The 18,457-nt window shown below is 46.8% G+C and overlaps 1 protein-coding gene across 1 annotated transcript in view; it reads left to right on the top strand.

The window, feature by feature from the left end:
- Window positions 1–16,406, top strand: part of LOC132889017 (CD276 antigen-like) — a 29,143-nt gene extending 12,737 nt beyond the window's left edge. The window contains exons 2-4 of the mRNA XM_060925130.1: window positions 15,182–15,529; window positions 15,652–15,942; window positions 16,186–16,406. Of these exons, the coding sequence (XP_060781113.1) occupies window positions 15,182–15,529; window positions 15,652–15,942; window positions 16,186–16,301 (755 nt within the window). The 3' untranslated portion in view covers window positions 16,302–16,406. The remainder of the gene's footprint in view (window positions 1–15,181; window positions 15,530–15,651; window positions 15,943–16,185) is intronic.
- Window positions 16,407–18,457: the final 2,051 nt, after the last annotated feature.

Raw genomic sequence — 18,457 nt, 5'->3', positions numbered from 1 at the left:
AATGTTTAAACTAAGCAGGCAGAGACACACACACACTGTCGGCTCTGCCGGGGAAGAAGCTCCCTTCCGCTCTCCCTTTCCCTCCTTAAGTAGGGCGGGTTACTGGGGAGAACACACAAAACACAGGTTTATGACACTCAGGTGAAGCGATTCTGCCACTTACCTTCCCCAACTCCGCCCTCCTGTCACAGACCGGCGCTTGACCACGCCCCCGCTGCCACATACCCCCACCGCCCGACTCAGGCCGGGCGCCCATCCGGCCCGCAGCCGACTCCCCCCCCCCCCTTGACGGGAGAGGAAGTCCGCCACGACCATCTGCGCCCCCGGCCTATGGACCACCTTGAAGTTGAAAGGTTGGAGCGCCAGATACCAACGGGTGATCCGCGCGTTGGCATCCTTCATGCGGTGGAGCCACTGGAGGGGCGCGTGATCCGAACAGAGGGTGAAAGAGCGCCCCAGCAGGTAGTAACGGAGGGCGAGGACCGCCCACTTGATGGCCAGGCACTCTTTCTCGATAGTGCTGTAGCGCCCCTCACGCACTGACAGCTTCCGGCTGATGTATAACACTGGGCGGTCCTCTCCCCCCACCTGCTGGGACAAAACGGCCCCCAGCCCTCTGTCCGACGCATCCATCTGTAACAAAAAAGGGAGAGAGAAGTCAGGGGAGTGCAAAAGTGGCCCCCCCACACAGTGCAGCCTTTACCTCAGAGAAAGCCCGCTGGCACTGCTCCGTCCACTGGACCGGATCTGGCGCCCCCTTTTTAGTGAGGTCAGTCAGCGGGCTGGTGACGTCCGAATAATTAGGTATAAACCTACGATAATAGCCAGCCAGCCCCAGGAACTGCCTCACCCCCTTTTTGGTCTTGGGTCTCGGGCAGGCCGCAATTGCTGCTGTCTTATTAATTTGGGGACGCACCTGCCCGTTACCCAAGTGGAAGCCCAGATACCGTACTTCCACCCGCCCAATCGCACACTTCTTCGGGTTGGCAGTGAGCCCCGCCCACCTCAGCGACCTAAGGACGGCCCTCAGGTGTTGCAGGTGCCGCTGCCAGTCATTACTATAAATAATAATGTCGTCTAGGTAAGCGGCCGTGTAAGTGGCGTGGGGCCGGAGGACCCGGTCCATCAGCCGCTGAAATGTAGCGGGCGCCCCAAACAGCCCAAACGGAAGTGTGACGAACTGGTGTAAGCCGAACGGTGTGGAAAAGGCCGTTTTCTCCCGGGATAATGGAGTCAAGGGGATCTGCCAATATCCCTTCATCAAATCCAGTGTCGAGTAAACGCGAGCCGTGCCTAGTCGATCGAGCAGCTCATCAATATGAGGCATTGGGTACGCGTCGAATTTAGACACCGCGTTGACTTTTCTATAGTCCACACAGAACCGGACCGAGCCGTCGGCCTTAGGAACTAAGACCACCGGGCTGCTCCAGTCACTGTGGGACTCCTCGACGATGCCCATTTCGAGCATGGCCTGAAGTTCTTCCCGAACCACCTTTTTTTTGTGTTCGGGTAATCTATAAGGACGGCTGCGCACTACCACCCCGGGGGCGTCTCTATGTGGTTAGTGCGACCGGGCAGGGGCGAGAATACATCCGAAAACTCGGCCTGCAACTGGGTGACCTCCGTGAGTTGGGTCGGGGAGAGGTGGTCTCCACAGGGGACCGGAGAGGTACGAGATGCCAATGTCCCTTTTTGGACCTCCGGCCCCAGCTCCGCCTTCTCCGGAACTACCGACACCAACACCACGGGGACCTCCTCTTTCCAGAGTTTTAACAGATTGAGGTGGTAGATCTGTAGCGCCCCCTCCCTGTCTGTTCGCCTAACCTCATAGTCGACGTCCCCGAGTTGCCGTGTGACCTCAAAGGGTCCTTGCCACTTGGCGATTAATTTGGAGCTCGACGTGGGCAACAGGACGAGTACCTTATCTCCCGGAGTGAACTCTCTAAGGCGCGTGCCCTTGTTGTACAGGCGGGTTTGCCGTTCCTGGGCCTGGCGCAAATTCTCCTGAGTTAGGTGGGTGAGCGTGTGGAGTTTTGCGTGCAGATCCATAATGTACTGAATTTCGTTTTTGCTCTGTGAAGGTCCCTCCTCCCAATTTTCCCGCAGTACATCTAAGATGCTGCGCGGCTTACGCCCATATAATAATTCAAATGGGGAGAACCCCGTGGAGGCTTGGGGGACCTCTCGCACTGCAAACAGCAAGGGTTTGAGCCACTTATCCCAGTTACGTGCGTCCTCACTTACGAATTTTTTGATAATATTCTTGAGGGTGCGATTGAACCGTTCAACTAAACCGTCCGTCTGTGGGTGATAAACGCTGGTGCGGATCGGCTTAATACCCAGTAGCCCATACAGTTCGCTCAGTGTTCGTGACATAAACGAGGTGCCCTGGTCAGTTAGAATCTCTTTCGGGATTCCAACCCAGGAGATGACGTGGAAGAGGGCCTCTGCAATACTGCGTGCTGAGATATTGCGAAGAGGCACTGCTTCCGGGTATCGCGTTGCATAGTCCACCAGAACCAATATAAAGTGGTACCCACGTGTTGACCGGTCTAATGGCCCGACGAGATCCATCCCAATTCTTTCGAACGGGGTCTCGATTAATGGTAGGGGGCGCAAGGGCGCTCTTGGAATGGCCGCTGGATTTACTAACTGGCATTCGCGGCACGCCGTACACCACTTACGGACGTCGCCGCGAATCCCCGGCCAATAGAATCGGGACATTATCCGGGCGAGTGTCTTATCCTGCCCGAGGTGTCCAGCCATGGGATTAAAGTGAGCCACCTGGAATACCAATTCCCGGCGGCTCTTTGGAATTAACAACTGGGTGACCCGCTCTTTCGTCTGAGTGTCCTGTGTCACTCGGTATAACCTATCCTTCAAAATAGAAAAATAGGGGAAGGGCGGGGTGGCGTTCGGCGGGAGCGTTTGACCATCGATTGGTCAAACCATCACTTGACCATCACATTGACCATCACTTGGTCAAACGCGTGTCGCAGAGTCTTGTCTCGTGATTGTTCCAGTGGGAAATCCGCGAGGGATTCCCCAAAAGAAAGAGGAGGGGCCGGGGGCTCCTCACTCTGTCGCGGAGATGACGTAGACGGCTCTGCGACCGCCGCTCCAGCCAAAGCGACACCGGGACCCTCCCCTATCAACCGGCAGGACCCACTCTTTACTAGGCGTGCCATCAAACCCCGAAATCCCGGCCAATCAGTCCCCAAGATCAAAGAGTGGGTAAGGCGAGGATTAACCGCCACCTTCACTATTGATTTTTCCCCTCTAAAATATATGTGGACCGACACCAACGGGTAGCTGTGAATATCCCCGTGCACACACAACACCTTCACCCCTTGTGCTCCCCCCAATGCCTTGTCTTGCACCAGGCTTTGGCGGATTGAGGTCTGATTGCAGCCTGAATTCACCAACGCCTGATATGTAGCCCCTTGTACACTTACCGGTATGCGATACGCTCCGGCCCGATCGAGGGCAGCCTCTGGCGCGTCGGGGATCCGCACCACCGCCCCCACCTCCATCGCTGCACACTGTTGCTGCAGGTGGCCCGGTTCCCCGCAGCGCCAGCAAACCGGCCCAGGCCTTCCCTCTGCAGCTGTGTTCTGAGGCTTACTCACCTGAGGGGGGGGAGAGACAGACACAGAAGGGAGAAACGGGAGGGCACCATGGGTGCGGCGGGCCGGCTGGGGTGGAGCCGGCCCCCGCCTCCGTGGTGGGGGAATGGGGCGAGGACGAGACACGGGAGGAGGGGGGAGAGAAAGAGAGAGAGGAGAGGAGAGAGAAGACGATGTCGGTGGTTGTCCTGCCGCCGGAACAGCTGCCAGATGATCCTCCGCCAGTCCCACGGCCTGATCCAGCGACACCGGGCGGTGGCACTGGACCCACTCCGCGGTTCCGGCTGGTAAGCGGGCGATGAACTGTTCCAGTGCCACCTGGTCGATGATTCCCTTGGCATCGCGATCTTCGGCCCTCAGCCACTGCCAGCAGGCGTCCCGGAGCTGCTGGCCAAACGCGAATGGGCTGCCGACTTCCTCCATTCGCAGCGCGTGGAAGCGCTGGCGCTGCTGCTCCGGCGTGCACCCCACGCGCTGGAGGACAGCCCGGCGAAGGTCAGCATAGGCCAGCCGGCGATCGGCGGGGAGCTGTAGTGCGGCCAGCTGTGCCTCTCCCGTCAGGAGGGGGAGGAGGCGCGTCGCGCGCTGCTCCATCAGCCACCCCGAGGCTTCTGCGACCTGCTCGAACAACGTGATGAAAGCCTCGGGGTCGTCCTGCGGGCCCATCTTAGTTAAGGTGAGGGGAGACGGGCCCGCGGCCGGGGCGCTGGTGGACCCCGCCGATGCGAGGAGACGCCGGAACGCCTCTCGATCTTCCTGTTGAGCCAGCACCAGGGCTTCGAAGCGGCGCTCCTGCTCCTTCCGGAGCGTGACGAGTGCCTGGTGCTGGCTCTGCTGAGCCATGGCGAGGGCATGGACCAAGTCCGCGAACGGGGAGGATTCCATGGGGCTGCAGGACTGATGCTCCACCTTGTCCCGGGTTCTGGCACCACTGTAGCGCGAATAGCGTGTGGGTGGAGCACAGAGGACGGCAGGACAGAGATCAAGGTTCTTCAGAAGGCTTTATTGCCGAACTTTTCAGTCTAACAATGTTTAAACTAAGCAGGCAGAGACACACACACACACTGTCGGCTCTGCCGGGGAAGAAGCTCCCTTCCGCTCTCCCTTTCCCTCCTTAAGTAGGGCGGTTTACTGGGCAGAACACACAAAACACAGGTTAATGACACTCAGGTGAAGCGATTCTGCCACTTACCTTCCCCAACTCCGCCCTCCTGTCACAGACCGGCGCTTGACCACGCCCCCGCTGCCACAGCGGGCAGTGACTTTAGTCCCACTTTGGCGGGCAGTGACTTTAGTCCCACTTTGGCGGGCAGTGACTTTAGTCCCACTTTGGCGGGCAGTGACTTTAGTCCCACTTTGGCGGGCAGTGACTTTAGTCCCACTTTGGCGGGCAGTGACTTTAGTCCCACTTTGGCGGGCAGTGACTTTAGTCCCACTTTGGCGGGCAGTGACTTTAGTCCCACTTTGGCGGGCAGTGACTTTAGTCCCACTTTGGCGGGCAGTGACTTTAGTCCCACTTTGGCGGGCAGTGACTTTAGTCCCACTTTGGCGGGCAGTGACTTTAGTCCCACTTTGGCGGGCAGTGACTTTAGTCCCACTTTGGCGGGCAATGACTTTAGTCCCACTTTGGCGGGCAATGACTTTAGTCCCACTTTGGCGGGCAATGACTTTAGTCCCACTTTGGCGGGCAATGACTTTAGTCCCACTTTGGCAGGCAATGACTTTAGCATGGATTAAAGTTTTCCGTCGCTACGATGGATTTCCATCAACTGGGAGCGCTAAAGGTCAATAATGAGATTGATGCAGATCCGAGGGAAAAAAGGGGGGTAGGCCCATAGGTCTGACACCGATGTGATTTAGAACTTCACCAAGCTGCTGTGATTGCCTGTTGTTGAACCCTTTCTTGTGCTATGTTTGAGTATATGTAAAGGAATAAGTTTACATATTAAGGAATAAGTTGTTGCGCTAGATAGGCATAAATAAATAAATAAATAAATAAATAAAGCCTCTGCTACTGTCTAGTCCCAGGGAGGCTCGGCGTGGGCCACTGATGAAACTATTTGGCTGTCCTACTACTAGGCAACTAGGTTACTTGTCTACTACTAATGCTAGGCCTTTTGTAGTAGTAGTAATAATGATATTTGCCTATTGAAAGGTGATCAGGTGAAAAGTTGAAGCTGCAGCAAGACCTTTGCTATTAAGCCTTTTGTAGGTTAAACAGGCTTCGGCAGACAACGTTCTGGAAAGGCTGTGTTTTTCTTTGGTTTGATTAGCCTACGATTTAATCTTTAAACATTATGGTTTCAGCAGTTCGCTTAAACATTGGAGGCTGCAGAGTCGGGTTGCAAGATTTCCTGACACTTGTTTAAGATGCCAAGCTTCATAGTAAGGAGAAAATAATTCCACAGTATTTAGTGCCTCATCAGTCTCAAAAATTAATAGTGAAGGACCAATGCGAATTAAGTCCCAAAAAACATCTCGTAGGCCTATATTTTACATTTTCAAAATAGTCCGGAATTGGAAGTCGGTGAGTGGAGTGTAATGAAGTGTCTCATTCACTAAGCACAAAAGGTCAGAAAACAGTGGAGAAAACAGCGATTGCTTAAATAGGCTACTAATGTTTTACATTAGTAATTTAATGTATGTGACAAATTCATTGATTAAAGCGAATACTCCAAAGCTCAAAATCCAGGAAAGTGGCTCCGGTGTCGCAAGTGCACAAGAACAGTTATTTGAAAGTTAACCTGATGAATTTGTGCGTGCGCGTGCGATTTCATGAAGAACCGGGACAATTGGCATTCGGTGAAAGATTCACACCTATGACTCATTATATTCGCGCGCGCCCTCTCGCCCACTGCTGCTTCGTTTTCCCGATTTACACGCGTGTCTGAAGATGGAGTTTTCAGAAATCTCCACTCTGCCCAGAGTTTGCGAAAGTAGCTGTTTTCAGTGACTGAAACCTCCGTATAGGTGTGAATGAGAGGTGCAACCGAATAAATATGCGTCTTTTTTATCCAGCTGCATGTAGGCTATCACTGCGCAAAGCTTCTAATGTTGAAATGGTAGTAATATTTGTTAAAATAATAGTAGGCTAATTTCCACATTAATCGGTAAAATGGCACAAGGGATGTGATGGGGGTATGGCCGTTTTATAAGGGGGATGATTTGAGATTTTTATTTCAGAAGGGGGACGCCTCCCCCCACATCCCCCCTCAACTCGAGTACTGCGTATAAGGCCACCAGATATAGGCCCTTCGATTTCCATCACTAGAGTGCGTCAAATTACTTTCGGTTTTGCCAGCATGGACGCGCTTCTTTTAAATGAAGGCACAGATGTGTCAGACATCGACAAAACGGTAAAGAATAAGTGGAGATGGGCTTGGCTAAATGAAATGGGCGATAATGGCAAGCCATTTAGTTCATGGTGCAAAAAGATGAAAATGGCAGGTGTGTGCTTTTGTGTAGTTTGCCATAAAAAAAGTCTATGGAAGCAATGGCAAAAAACTAGATGCCTTTGGCTTCACTGCGAAGAAGCAGAAAAAGTGAACTTTCACTTTACTTTTCTTGCAAGTTCTTTCTGTTCCACTCTTTTGAAAGCATGGTTCAAGTTTGACTGCACTTGCAATTTTCTCTGAACCACTGTTGTGCATTACTAAAGTATTGTTGAAATAAATTTGCACTTTGCACTGAAAACTTGATGTTTCATCATTTATAGCCAGTAATGACAATGGTAAAGTCTTGCCTTAGCTTTAGTCATTGTTAAAATTATGTAAATGTACTATAAGTAGGGGCCGAGGGGATAATGGACAACACGGCGTTTAAAATTTGACGCATCGCTGATGTGGTAGGGGCCAACGACATGGAGCTTTTTTTTTTTCAGTCAGATGATTTTTTTTTTGCTTTAATCCATGCTTTAGTCTCACTTTGGCGGGTAATGACTTTAGTCCCACTTTGGTGGGTGGTTTATTCTGTGGTATGACAATATATTTTAATTGTAGTTTTCTCTGAAGGCATCTGATATAATAAACGCATTGCAATGTAATATTCCGTGCCTACAACTCCCATGAGCACCTGCATAAACATTCTGCCATGTTAGAATTGTTTAGAATGTTCATTAACAGCTCAGATAAAATCAGTGATCAGACCCTCCAGGATTTCGCGATGTTGCAACATCAACGCAAATTCAGCCAATCACCACGAATTCAGGGTGGTGTTGCAATTATATCCAATCACCGCAACTTTCCCTCAAATTTGACCAATCGTTGGCGTCGTCTTGAGGTGACGTCGACAAACTACCTTCCGCCTTACTGCCGTGTTTCCATTCAAGAGAAGCAGCATGTGCGAGTCAGTGTTTATGTAGGCTTAAATTCTGTTACTGAAAGTGTGTTATGTTTACAGTGAAGGACTGTGTGCACTTTACATTATTTTTTTACTTAATACAAGAAATTAATGGCTGGCAACATTTTTGCCAAAATGGTATTTTATTTTCCATTGTTTAGGCAGCTTCAGCATCATACTGTGAGATTCTGTTCAAATTGTTTTTTTTCTTCTATGAAGCCTGAGCCATTTATTTTATTAGTTTATAATTATTGTTTAATTTAGTCTTCAGGAGAGACTGCCTGCACACAGTACTAGTATTAATAGTTTTTTTTCTTACATGAAAGCTGAGGCATTTATATTATATTTTAAGGTAACTTCATGTTGTGCTGTGAGGTTCTCTGCACTTTAACTTTTGAACCAACAGGAGCATTTGGATAAGTAAAGCCTATTTTTCTGCATTTTTGTAGTCCTGGTAATCTTTTATATTGGTAAAGTTGTTTATAGGACCATTTCTCAGTGTCTTTGTTTTTTTAATCAATAGTTTTTCAATAATAACTTAATATTTAACGTCACTCAATTTTAATCATAAAAAGAGAAAATCACAACAATTTCTCGCAACTTTCACTTCCTCCCGCAATGTAATCGCAACAAAAACCTAAAAAACACCGCAACTTTCATCGCAATTTTTTGGAAACCCCCCCGCAACATCAGACATTTTAGCCCGCAACAATCACAAAAAAGGCCCGCGAAATCCTGGGGGGACTGAATGATGCAGTAACCTGCGGTTAATGAACGAAGCAACAAAGTTGCTGACAACTGACAAGCGCACTATGTGGCAGCACATAGCTGGAGTTTCAAACCCTGCTGCTCAGGGAAAAAGGGGCAGAGATGATCAGGGCCGGAGCAGCATTTTAAAATCACCGAGGTCCGTGATGCGCAAAGCGCGCGCCGAAACATTTCCGCCATATTTAAATGAGAGGGTGAATTACACATCACACAAGCGATCTATTCCTGAAATTACCTTTAATGGTGTTTGAACTGAATATCATCAGTTTTGAAAAAAAAATCCTGTATGTGGCAAGAGTAAGAATAATTGAAGTGTGTTTAATGGTTTGATCTGGCCCAAGCAATGAGGACAAAAGATCCCCTAACCATGTAGCCTATGGAACTGAGATACATTAACAATCTGGCATCCGTTACACCGACACACAAAAACATTCTGGGAAAAAAATCAGTCTACACCACCATGTTTTAGGCAAAGTTATCCAAGGCAAACACAAGTTGAAACTTTCCACTCTATTGCTTTGCCTTATCGAATGATTTATTTTTAAAATCACAAGGCAGGCTACAACTGCACTGCTTTGAAAATGTAAATTTAACAGCTTAATGAACGTGCGCTGATGATTACCATGAAAAACCCGTGTCTCCTGCACTGTGTTCCTCCCCTGAGTCGCGCACTCATTCGCTTTTGTGTTCTTGGTCTCAGAGCCACACGAAACAGACACAGAAGACAGAATCAACGTTTAACATAATTAACAATGCACTTTTTATGGAGATGTTTTAATGTTATTCTTTATTTTTTTATCCAGTTGAATATTTAGCCTACAAATGTATTTTCAGCTCTTAAAAATGACTGAGGTCCGGACCGCGGGGGCCTCAGAGCTGGCTACGGCCATGGAGATGAACAAGACGCTAATATGAAGATAAGACAGTTCAATGACAAATGGAAGTTCGGGTGAGATTGGCTAGTTCATAGCAAAACCGAAAATACCCTGCACTGCGAAGACTGTAGAAAGTCTGGCAAAGACAGGCACCAGTCATTTTAAACTTGAAACTATAAAGGACCACGAAAAGTCAAATGCACACATCGGTACTATAACATCAAAACAGGCGAAGATGGCTGGTTACTACAGGACAGCATTGCTTTCAGTCCCTGGCTGTCATGAAGTCGGCTGAGCTGGAGAGGATGGAGCTGCTGTTTAGAAATGTTCACGCGATTGGAAAGAAGTTGATCCGCCCCAGCTATCAACTTATGGCCTGCTGGAAGCCTCAGGTCACGAAGACCATTTTTCATGGAACATTCAGACTCATCTGATGATGAATGTAATGAGGACATTTAATGTCTCTCTCTACACGTGTTCACACACACACACACACACACACACACACACACACACACACACACAATTAATAGATAATACATAATAATACTTGATAATACACAATATTTGCATATCAAAACATCAAATGTTTTTCAATGATAAATGTTTTGAATTGGACTTTTAATATTAGAATCAGGCGGCACGGTGGTGTAGTGGTTAGCGCTGTCGCCTCACAGCAAGAAGGTCCGGGTTCGAGCCCCGTGGCCGGTGAGGGCCTTTCTGTGTGGAGTTTGCATGTTCTCCCCGTGTCCGCGTGGGTTTCCTCCGGGTGCTCCGGTTTCCCCCACAGTCCAAAGACATGCAGGTTAGGTTAACTGGTGACTCTAAATTGACCGTAGGTGTGAATGTGAGTGTGAATGGTTGTCTGTGTCTGTGTGTCAGCCCTGTGATGACCTGGCGACTTGTCCAGGGTGTACCCCGCCTTTCGCCCGTAGTCAGCTGGGATAGGCTCCAGCTTGCCTGCGACCCTGTAGAAGGATAAAGCGGCTAGAGATAATGAGATGAGATGAGATATTAGAATCAGTTCAGTTGTACTGAATGTTATTTTTCATATTATACGATATTTCACATTGTAAGGGGCTTGAATTTGAGTTCAATAAACAGAATACTCTGTTTATATTTTTGTCTGAACTGGTTGCATGTTTTCATATAGGGAGCGACCTTAACAGCACTGAATACTTGAGTGCTACTGTAGAGATACATTATACGCTGCCGTTCATAATTAAATCTAGATCTTCCGAACTTTAACGCATCATGGTGAAGAAAAAACTGTGATTTCCTGGCAACAAAATTGTGGCTAGTGAAAAGGCTGAATGGCTAGTGACTCAGGAAAACCACTAGCCACAGTGGCCGGTGAGCAAAAAAGTTAATGTAAAGCCCTGACACACACACAAGTGAGCAATGAGCACACACACATACCCAGAGCAGTGAGCAGCTATGTTACAGCACCTGGGGAGCAGTTGGGGTTTAGGAGCCTCATTCAAGGGCACTTCAGCCCAACCTCTGGCTACAGCTGCCCCATGTTAACCTCACCACATGTCTTTGGACTGTGGGGGAAACCAGAGCACCCAGAGGAAACCCACACAGATACGGGGAGAATATGCACACTCCACACAGAAAGGCCCCCTTTGGCCACTGGACTCGAACCCAGAACCTTCTTGCTGTGAGGTAATCGTGCTAACCACTACACCATCGTGAAGGTGACTAAAATAATTTTGAGTAATGACATTGTGAGTCAAGAATTGTAAAAGTTACCGCTGAAGATGTTCTGTGGGTGATACTTTCCAAAATGGATGGACCGCTGGTCAATGCCATATTCCATGGATATCAGTATCTGTGGTACTGAGTGCAGGGAGGATGTACGTCAGAGGCATTGAACCCCATTTTATACTGAGGGAGATGTGCTCTGTGGATTACTTTGTAATTGTTTTACTTGTAGATGAAGTCATTCTGAAAGTGGCGGAGCAGATGTGTTCCCAGAAATGGGACTCAGCAGGGATGGAGATCTCATCTCCCCCATTTGTGTTTTGGTGAGGTAATGGTTGGGTCTATCGCAGACAGGATTTTATATATTTTTGAAAGCTGTTTCTTGGAGTCTGGTATTGTAATACATTTTTATATCAAAGGGAGGTTGTTGGAGTTTAAGAGAAATACTGATTAATTTACTGATTGTAAAAATTGGTCTCTACCAAAGTATACGATGGAGATGGAAGATTCCCTTTTGCTTCCAGAACTGAGATTTTATTGGGGTTTTGTTGACCAGGGAGTCTGTTATTTGACCGGGGGGGGGTGCTGACAAAGTGTCCTCTCAAAGTTTGTCATTGCGTTGATCACTGTGGGACTCTTTGTTTACCTTCATGTCGAGCATAGTCTTGGGTAACTCATTTGTGTGTTCAGGTTGGCCGTATGGGCGACTGTGTACAAACCCCTGCAGGAGTCTCAGAGTTGCAATCTGTGAGGTCCATGTGACTGGGGAGAGGCGATAATTCCTCCACCAGTCTGGGACGGTGAGAGGTGGTCTCCACAGGGGACTGGGGTGAATTGGGCTGCACTTTATGGACTTGCCTCCAGTCTCAGCTCCTCCCTCTCAGGACCCACCTTTACCAGAGCCACAGGAACTTCCTCTCCCCACCGTTTGAGATGGAATATTTAACATGTGTCGCTTCTATCCGTTTACCTTATTATTTAATCCCCAATAATTTGTACAGTACAGAGTGTGCATGACATGAACGTTGTGTCTTGAGCAGTCAGGATTTCTTTCGGGATCCCAACTTGGGAAGCACGCCTCCACAACACTGCATGCGGAAATGTTACACAGAGACACAGCTTCAGCGTATCGTGTTGAATCATCCACTAGGACTAATACAAAGCGATGCCTTTGTGCGGTCTGTTTGAATGGCCCGATGAGGTCCATCACAGTTCTGTTGAAAGGGACCTCGATTAAGGGGAGAGGGCGCAATGGCACTTTTGGGGTGGTCACGGGATTCACCAGCTGTTAATCCTTGCATGCCACACACCCCCTGCGAATGCTCAGCCAATAGAAATGGACCATGAGACAGTTCAGTGTTTTCTCCTGCCCCAAGTGCCCAGCCATACAGGGACTGTCATACAGGGAGTATGACAGGCCACATGGAACAGAAACCCTCCCTGGCTCTTCAGAAATGACAACTGTGTCGTCTCTTCTTTAGTTCGAGTGTATAGAGTCACTCGATATAACCCACCCTTAAATCATTGACAAGTAAAGGTGGGAGAGTGCAACAGGCAGGGGAAGGATGAGAGAGAGAGGGGGGCAATACTGTTGTTGTGGATGTCTTGAGTATCTTGAGTGGGTTTTTCCAGGATGGGAATAACCCTTACCGTCCTGAATGCAGGCCACAACATGCCCAGACTTTACGGAGTCATTAATGATGAAGGACGTTCTAGAAGAAGAAAGTTGAGGGATTTTTCCTTTTACTTTCTGATTATACCAAGTGGTTTATTTCAAGATGATATTGAGGGATGTTACAGACACGTGTGTGTGTGTGTGTGTAACAATTTAAGGAAATCCCTGAAATACCTTCATTTAAAGAAAAACAACAAAAAACCAAAACACCTTTTTTTGTGGTGTAATTTGCTGGAGATGGTGGTGTGGTTTTGAGCCATTTACATCTAGTACCTGGGTGTGTGGGGCAGGATGTGTCTGTGGTTTGTCTGTGATGAACGTTCATTCAAGAAATAAACGGGTTTCAGAACTCAGCCAGAGAAACACGATTGTAGGGTTCTACCACAGAGAACCCAGATCATTCCCACTTGTTAAATTTCATTCAATTAATACAAAAATAATTGTATTAAGTAAATGCAGCTCTGGTGTCAGCACTTTGTAACAGTCAGACGTAAAGCGCCAACGTCTCTGACATCTTCAGGACAGGAACTTATGCTTCTTTTTGCTTTCTTGGTAAGATGACAAGCTGCCTTTTTAAAATCTTATTCATTTCAAGAGTGAGAGAGGAAAAAAAGAGGCTGGTGAAGGAAGGGCTGTTTATCGCTGTGATAACATAAGTAAGAACAGGAAGTGTCTCATGGATGATTCAACATAATGTCTAACAAGTAAAAAGTGAAACGCTTTGTAGAAACACTGCTTCATCACACCACCTCACTACTGATTATTTTTCTATTGCAGCACGTCCCGGAGTGAGTTCTTCATTAGTAAAGAAGTTCAGGACTTAAATAAGCCTTTAAAACACTAAACTGACTTGCACTTGATATAAAATAAGGAAAGTAAAGCGCCTTCTCCTCGATGGGGTTAGCTCGGCGTTTGTGGTTTTGGATACAGTCCTCAATCTAATGTTGGATTAAACTCTCATAGCAACAGAAAACGCCAATAATCAGGGTGATTTTCCTTTTTAAAGAGGTTTTTTCTCCTGCATGGGAACACACACACACACACACACACACACACACACACACACACACAGGTAGGAGTTAATCAGCATTTTTTTCTCCAAACAAGGAAGTGGTGATTAAAGTAAAAAGAATTCCTGCTTCCTCCATCATGAAGTCCACTGGACCCGTCATGAAGGATTCAGAAACGGTTCATCTGTTCATTACATTAGTCATTTAGCAGACGCTCTTATCAGTTCGAATGAGAAAACAAAACGGAGTCAAATCCCATCAGCACTGAGCTGTTTGATCTCCGTCAGTCCCACGCTGTAAACTCTTAATCCTCAGTTCATCATCTCAAAGCTTATTCACTAACTATTAACGAATAAATAAAGTCCTGATTAACAGACTGAACACCTCCTGAGAGTTTAATGGGTTAATGAAGGTGTCGTTTCTGTCGGAACGGTTTGTTGGCTCCTGTATAAACCCCCCCGTACAGCGTGACTCTTCTGTCTTTACATTTCACTTGGCGACTTCGTTTGTTGTTACAATTTTTTCTTGCAAAATATTTTTGTAGGACTGTCCCATAAATGAACCTTTTCACAGCAAATGTGAATGTTTGTGTGGGAAAAAGTGATTTTATTTTTTCCACAGCAGGTGTGATTTTTACTTTCACAGATGAAATAATAGAAAATGTTCAGCTAGTATGGGTGCAGGTTGCGGAAACGTCGTCATCCTGCTGCAGGTTGGTGGAGCCTCTCAGTTAGTCTTGAAAAACCCTGCGCTGTTTGACAAGGAAAACAAAAATGAAAAAGAGAGTGACGTTCAGAGACAAAGGCCCTCATTTAGAAATCACCGTATGACAGGGTTCACGTGTGATTCCTGAATCTCAGCTACTCCTGAACCAAGCCGTGAAAGTCCCCGCGTTCTCAGGACAGGATGAACCCAACACTCCCGCTGTTCTGTAAAAGAATAAGCACCAGGACTTCATCATCACGCAACTGTTTTTGTGGAATGCTCACAATCACAAGGCTTTTTGTGAAAAAAATGACATGTGCATTGTCCTGAATGTGTAAAGACCTTTATCCTGGAACATGTGACTTTCACATCATTCAGCAGAAGAGATGAAGAAGCTGACACAAGTCCAGTCATCTCGCTTCATCCTGAACATGACGGTTTTTAACGTTTCTACCTCCATGTTTTTTGTCTCTGTAGCTGAGTTTGAGATCTCGGTACCCACTCGTGTGCAGACGGCTGTGTACGGTGAGTCGGTGGTTCTGTCCTGCACGTTCCCAGTGAGCGGCTCGTGGGACGCAGGCAGCAGCGTGATCACGTGGCAGCGAAAACTGGAGGTGGTCCATAGTTTCTACAATGGCCAAGATCAGCCTCAGTTCCAGAGCCAGAGATACGCCAACCGCACCAGCCTGTTCCACCAGGAGCTGAAGAAGGGGAACGCATCACTCAGGCTGGACCGTACCATTGTGGAGGATGCGGGGGAGTACACCTGCTCCATCATCACTCAGCTGGGCAGCCAGAGGAAGAGCTTCAGCCTCAAAGTAGCAGGTAATGATGCAAACTTTTACGATAAAGAGGTCTAAAGAAATTTAGCTAGATTGCACTCAAAGAAGCATTACTGGTTACCATGGTAACTGGTCAGTCAGCGCTCTTCTCCGCCCTTCCTTTAGCGTTCTACCCCGAGCCTCGTCTGCACATCACCAAGTTGAACGATGGCCATGTGGAGGTGCTGGTGACCTCAGAGGGCGGGTACCCCTCCCCCTCGCTGCAGTGGCTGATGGGAAACGCAAATGATGTCACCAACGACACACACATGCAGCTGAGGCAGGACCAACACACACGTCTGTACAGTGTGATGAGTAAACTGGACCTGAGCGGCACCATCAACTCCTCCATCAACTTCATCATGAAGAACCCAGATCTGGGCCAGGAGATCAGGAGGAACATCGACCTCTTCTCAGGTGGGTTTGAGTTTCAACAAGTTTCATGTTGAGAGTCAGGAGATTTATCAGAAGGTCTGTGACCTCCATGTGGAATCCTTAAGGATTCTCTGGTTTGAAGAACTCTTAAGGAGCCACAGTATTGGACGTCATGATCAGAAAATAATCAGAAGATTATTCTGTTAGTAATTATTTGCAATGTGGGATAAAAAAAAATTAAACCCTGTTTTATGATTTTTTTTAAATTATTTTTTTATTTAACAGAAACAGGAGGAGATGATGAAGACAAACAGAAAATCACTGCATACTTCCTGCTTGGACTGGCCACTGGAATGATTGTTATACTTTGTCATTTTTTTGGGGTGGAAACCGTGTGGTAGAAAAGAACTGTGAAAGAACCGTGGACTTCTGGGTGATTTCTCATATACGAATGATTTTATAGAAGAAATATCAGGGGATTCAAAGCGCTGTGTGGAGACCTGAGGAAAGGGGGAGTGGGGGGGGGCTGTTTCACAATCAGTCATCTTTCTGAACAACACCAACTAACTCCTGCAGCTCGGTCCAGTAACGAGGTCCAGTGTATATATATATTATAAATATGTTTAAGGGTCAAATGCGGCTCTGTTTTGACTCTGTGCTCATTTCATTTAATTCTCCTTTAATTATTAGAATTAAATTATACATTACTTAAGAATTAATTATAAAATTATTAAATTTACATTTTTAATGTTATTACAACCTCATAGTGTTTTATATTAAAGTTTCAAACAGAAAATCGTGGTTTTTATGCTGCCACTTTTTTTGTATACAAAATAATTTTTTTCCCTCAAGTTGATTACAGTGGATTTATAGCATTTTGGAACCAAACTCTTCAAACACCCTCGACGTCTCTCCTCCGCCCAGTAACACACCCAGTATGGGACCTGTAGCTCTGAAACTCTGTGCAGTTCACTTCCATCTCAAATCATTATTTTTGGCAGCAGAGAAACACAAAAATCTGAGGTTTGATGTTTTTTCGGATAACTGTGAGCCTGAAAAGTTTCCCCCGATTGTGCAACAGCCCCAAGAGAGACGAGGAAAACGTACAGTGGTGCTTGAAAGTTTGTGAACCCTTTAGAATTTTCTATATTTCTACATAAATATGACCTAAAACATCATCAGATTTTCACACAAGTCCTAAAAGTAGATAAAGAGAACCCAGTTAAACAAATGAGACAAAAATATTATACTTGGTCATTTATTTATTGAGGAAAATGATCCAATATTACATATCTGTGAGTGGCAAAAGTATGTGAACCTTTAGGATTAGCAGTTAATTTGAAGGTGAAATTAGAGTCAGGTGTTTTCAATCAATGGGACGACAATCAGGTGTGAGTGGGCACCCTGTTTTATTTAAAGAACAGGGATCTATCAAAGTCTGATCTTCACAACACATGTTTGTGGAAGTGTATCATGGCACGAACAAAGGAGATTTCTGAGGACCTCAGAAAAAGTGTTGTTGATGCTCATCAGGCTGAAAAAGGTTACAAAACCATCTCTAAAGAGTTTGGACTCCACCAATCCACAGACAGACAGATTGGGTACAAATGGAGGAAATTCAAGACCATTGTTACCCTCCCCAGGAGTGGTCGACCAACAAAGATCACTCCAAGAGCAAGGCATGTGATAGTTGGCGAGGTCACAAAGGACCCCAGGGGAACTTCTAAGCAACTGAAGGCCTCTCTCACATTGGCTAATGTTAATGTTCATGAGTCCACCATCAGGAAAACACTGAACAACAATGGTGTGCATGGCAGGGTTACAAGGAGAAAGCCACTGCTCTCCAAAAAGAACATTGTTGCTCATCTGTTGTTTGCTAAAGATCACGTGGACAAGTCGGAAGGCGATTGGAAAAAATGTTTTATGGACAGATGAGACCAAAATAGAACTTTTTGGTTTAAATGAGAAGCATTACGTTTGGAGAAAGGAAAACACTGCATTCCAGCATAAAAACTTTTTCCCATCTGTGAAACATGGTGGTGGTAGTATCATGGTTTGGGCCTGTTTTGCTGCATCTGGGCCAGGACAGCTTGCCATCATTGAGGAACAATGAATTCTGAATTATACCAGTGAATTCTAAAGGAAAATATGTCAGGACATCTGTCCATGAAGTGAATCTCAAGAGAAGGTGGGACATGCAGCAAGACAACAACCCTAAACACACAAGTCGTTCTACCAAAGAATGGTTAAAGAAGAATAAAGTTAATGTTTTGGAATGGCCAAGTCAAAGTCCTGACCTTAATCCAATGGAAATGTTGTGGAAGGGCCTGAAGCGAGCAGTTCATGTGAGGAAACCCACCAACATCCCAGAGCTGAAGCTGTTCTGTACGGAGGAACGGGCTAAAATTCCTCCAAGCCGGTGTGCAGGACTGATCAACAGTTACCGCAAACGTTTAGTTGCAGTTATTGCTGCACAAGGGGGTCACACCAGATACTGAAAGCAAAGGTTCACATACTTTTGCCACTCACAGATCTGTAATATTGGATCATTTTCCTC

This window comes from Neoarius graeffei, chromosome 7 (genome assembly GCF_027579695.1).
Source record: "Neoarius graeffei isolate fNeoGra1 chromosome 7, fNeoGra1.pri, whole genome shotgun sequence".
NCBI lineage: Eukaryota > Metazoa > Chordata > Actinopteri > Siluriformes > Ariidae > Neoarius > Neoarius graeffei.
This window is presented reverse-complemented; position numbering and strand designations above follow the sequence as displayed.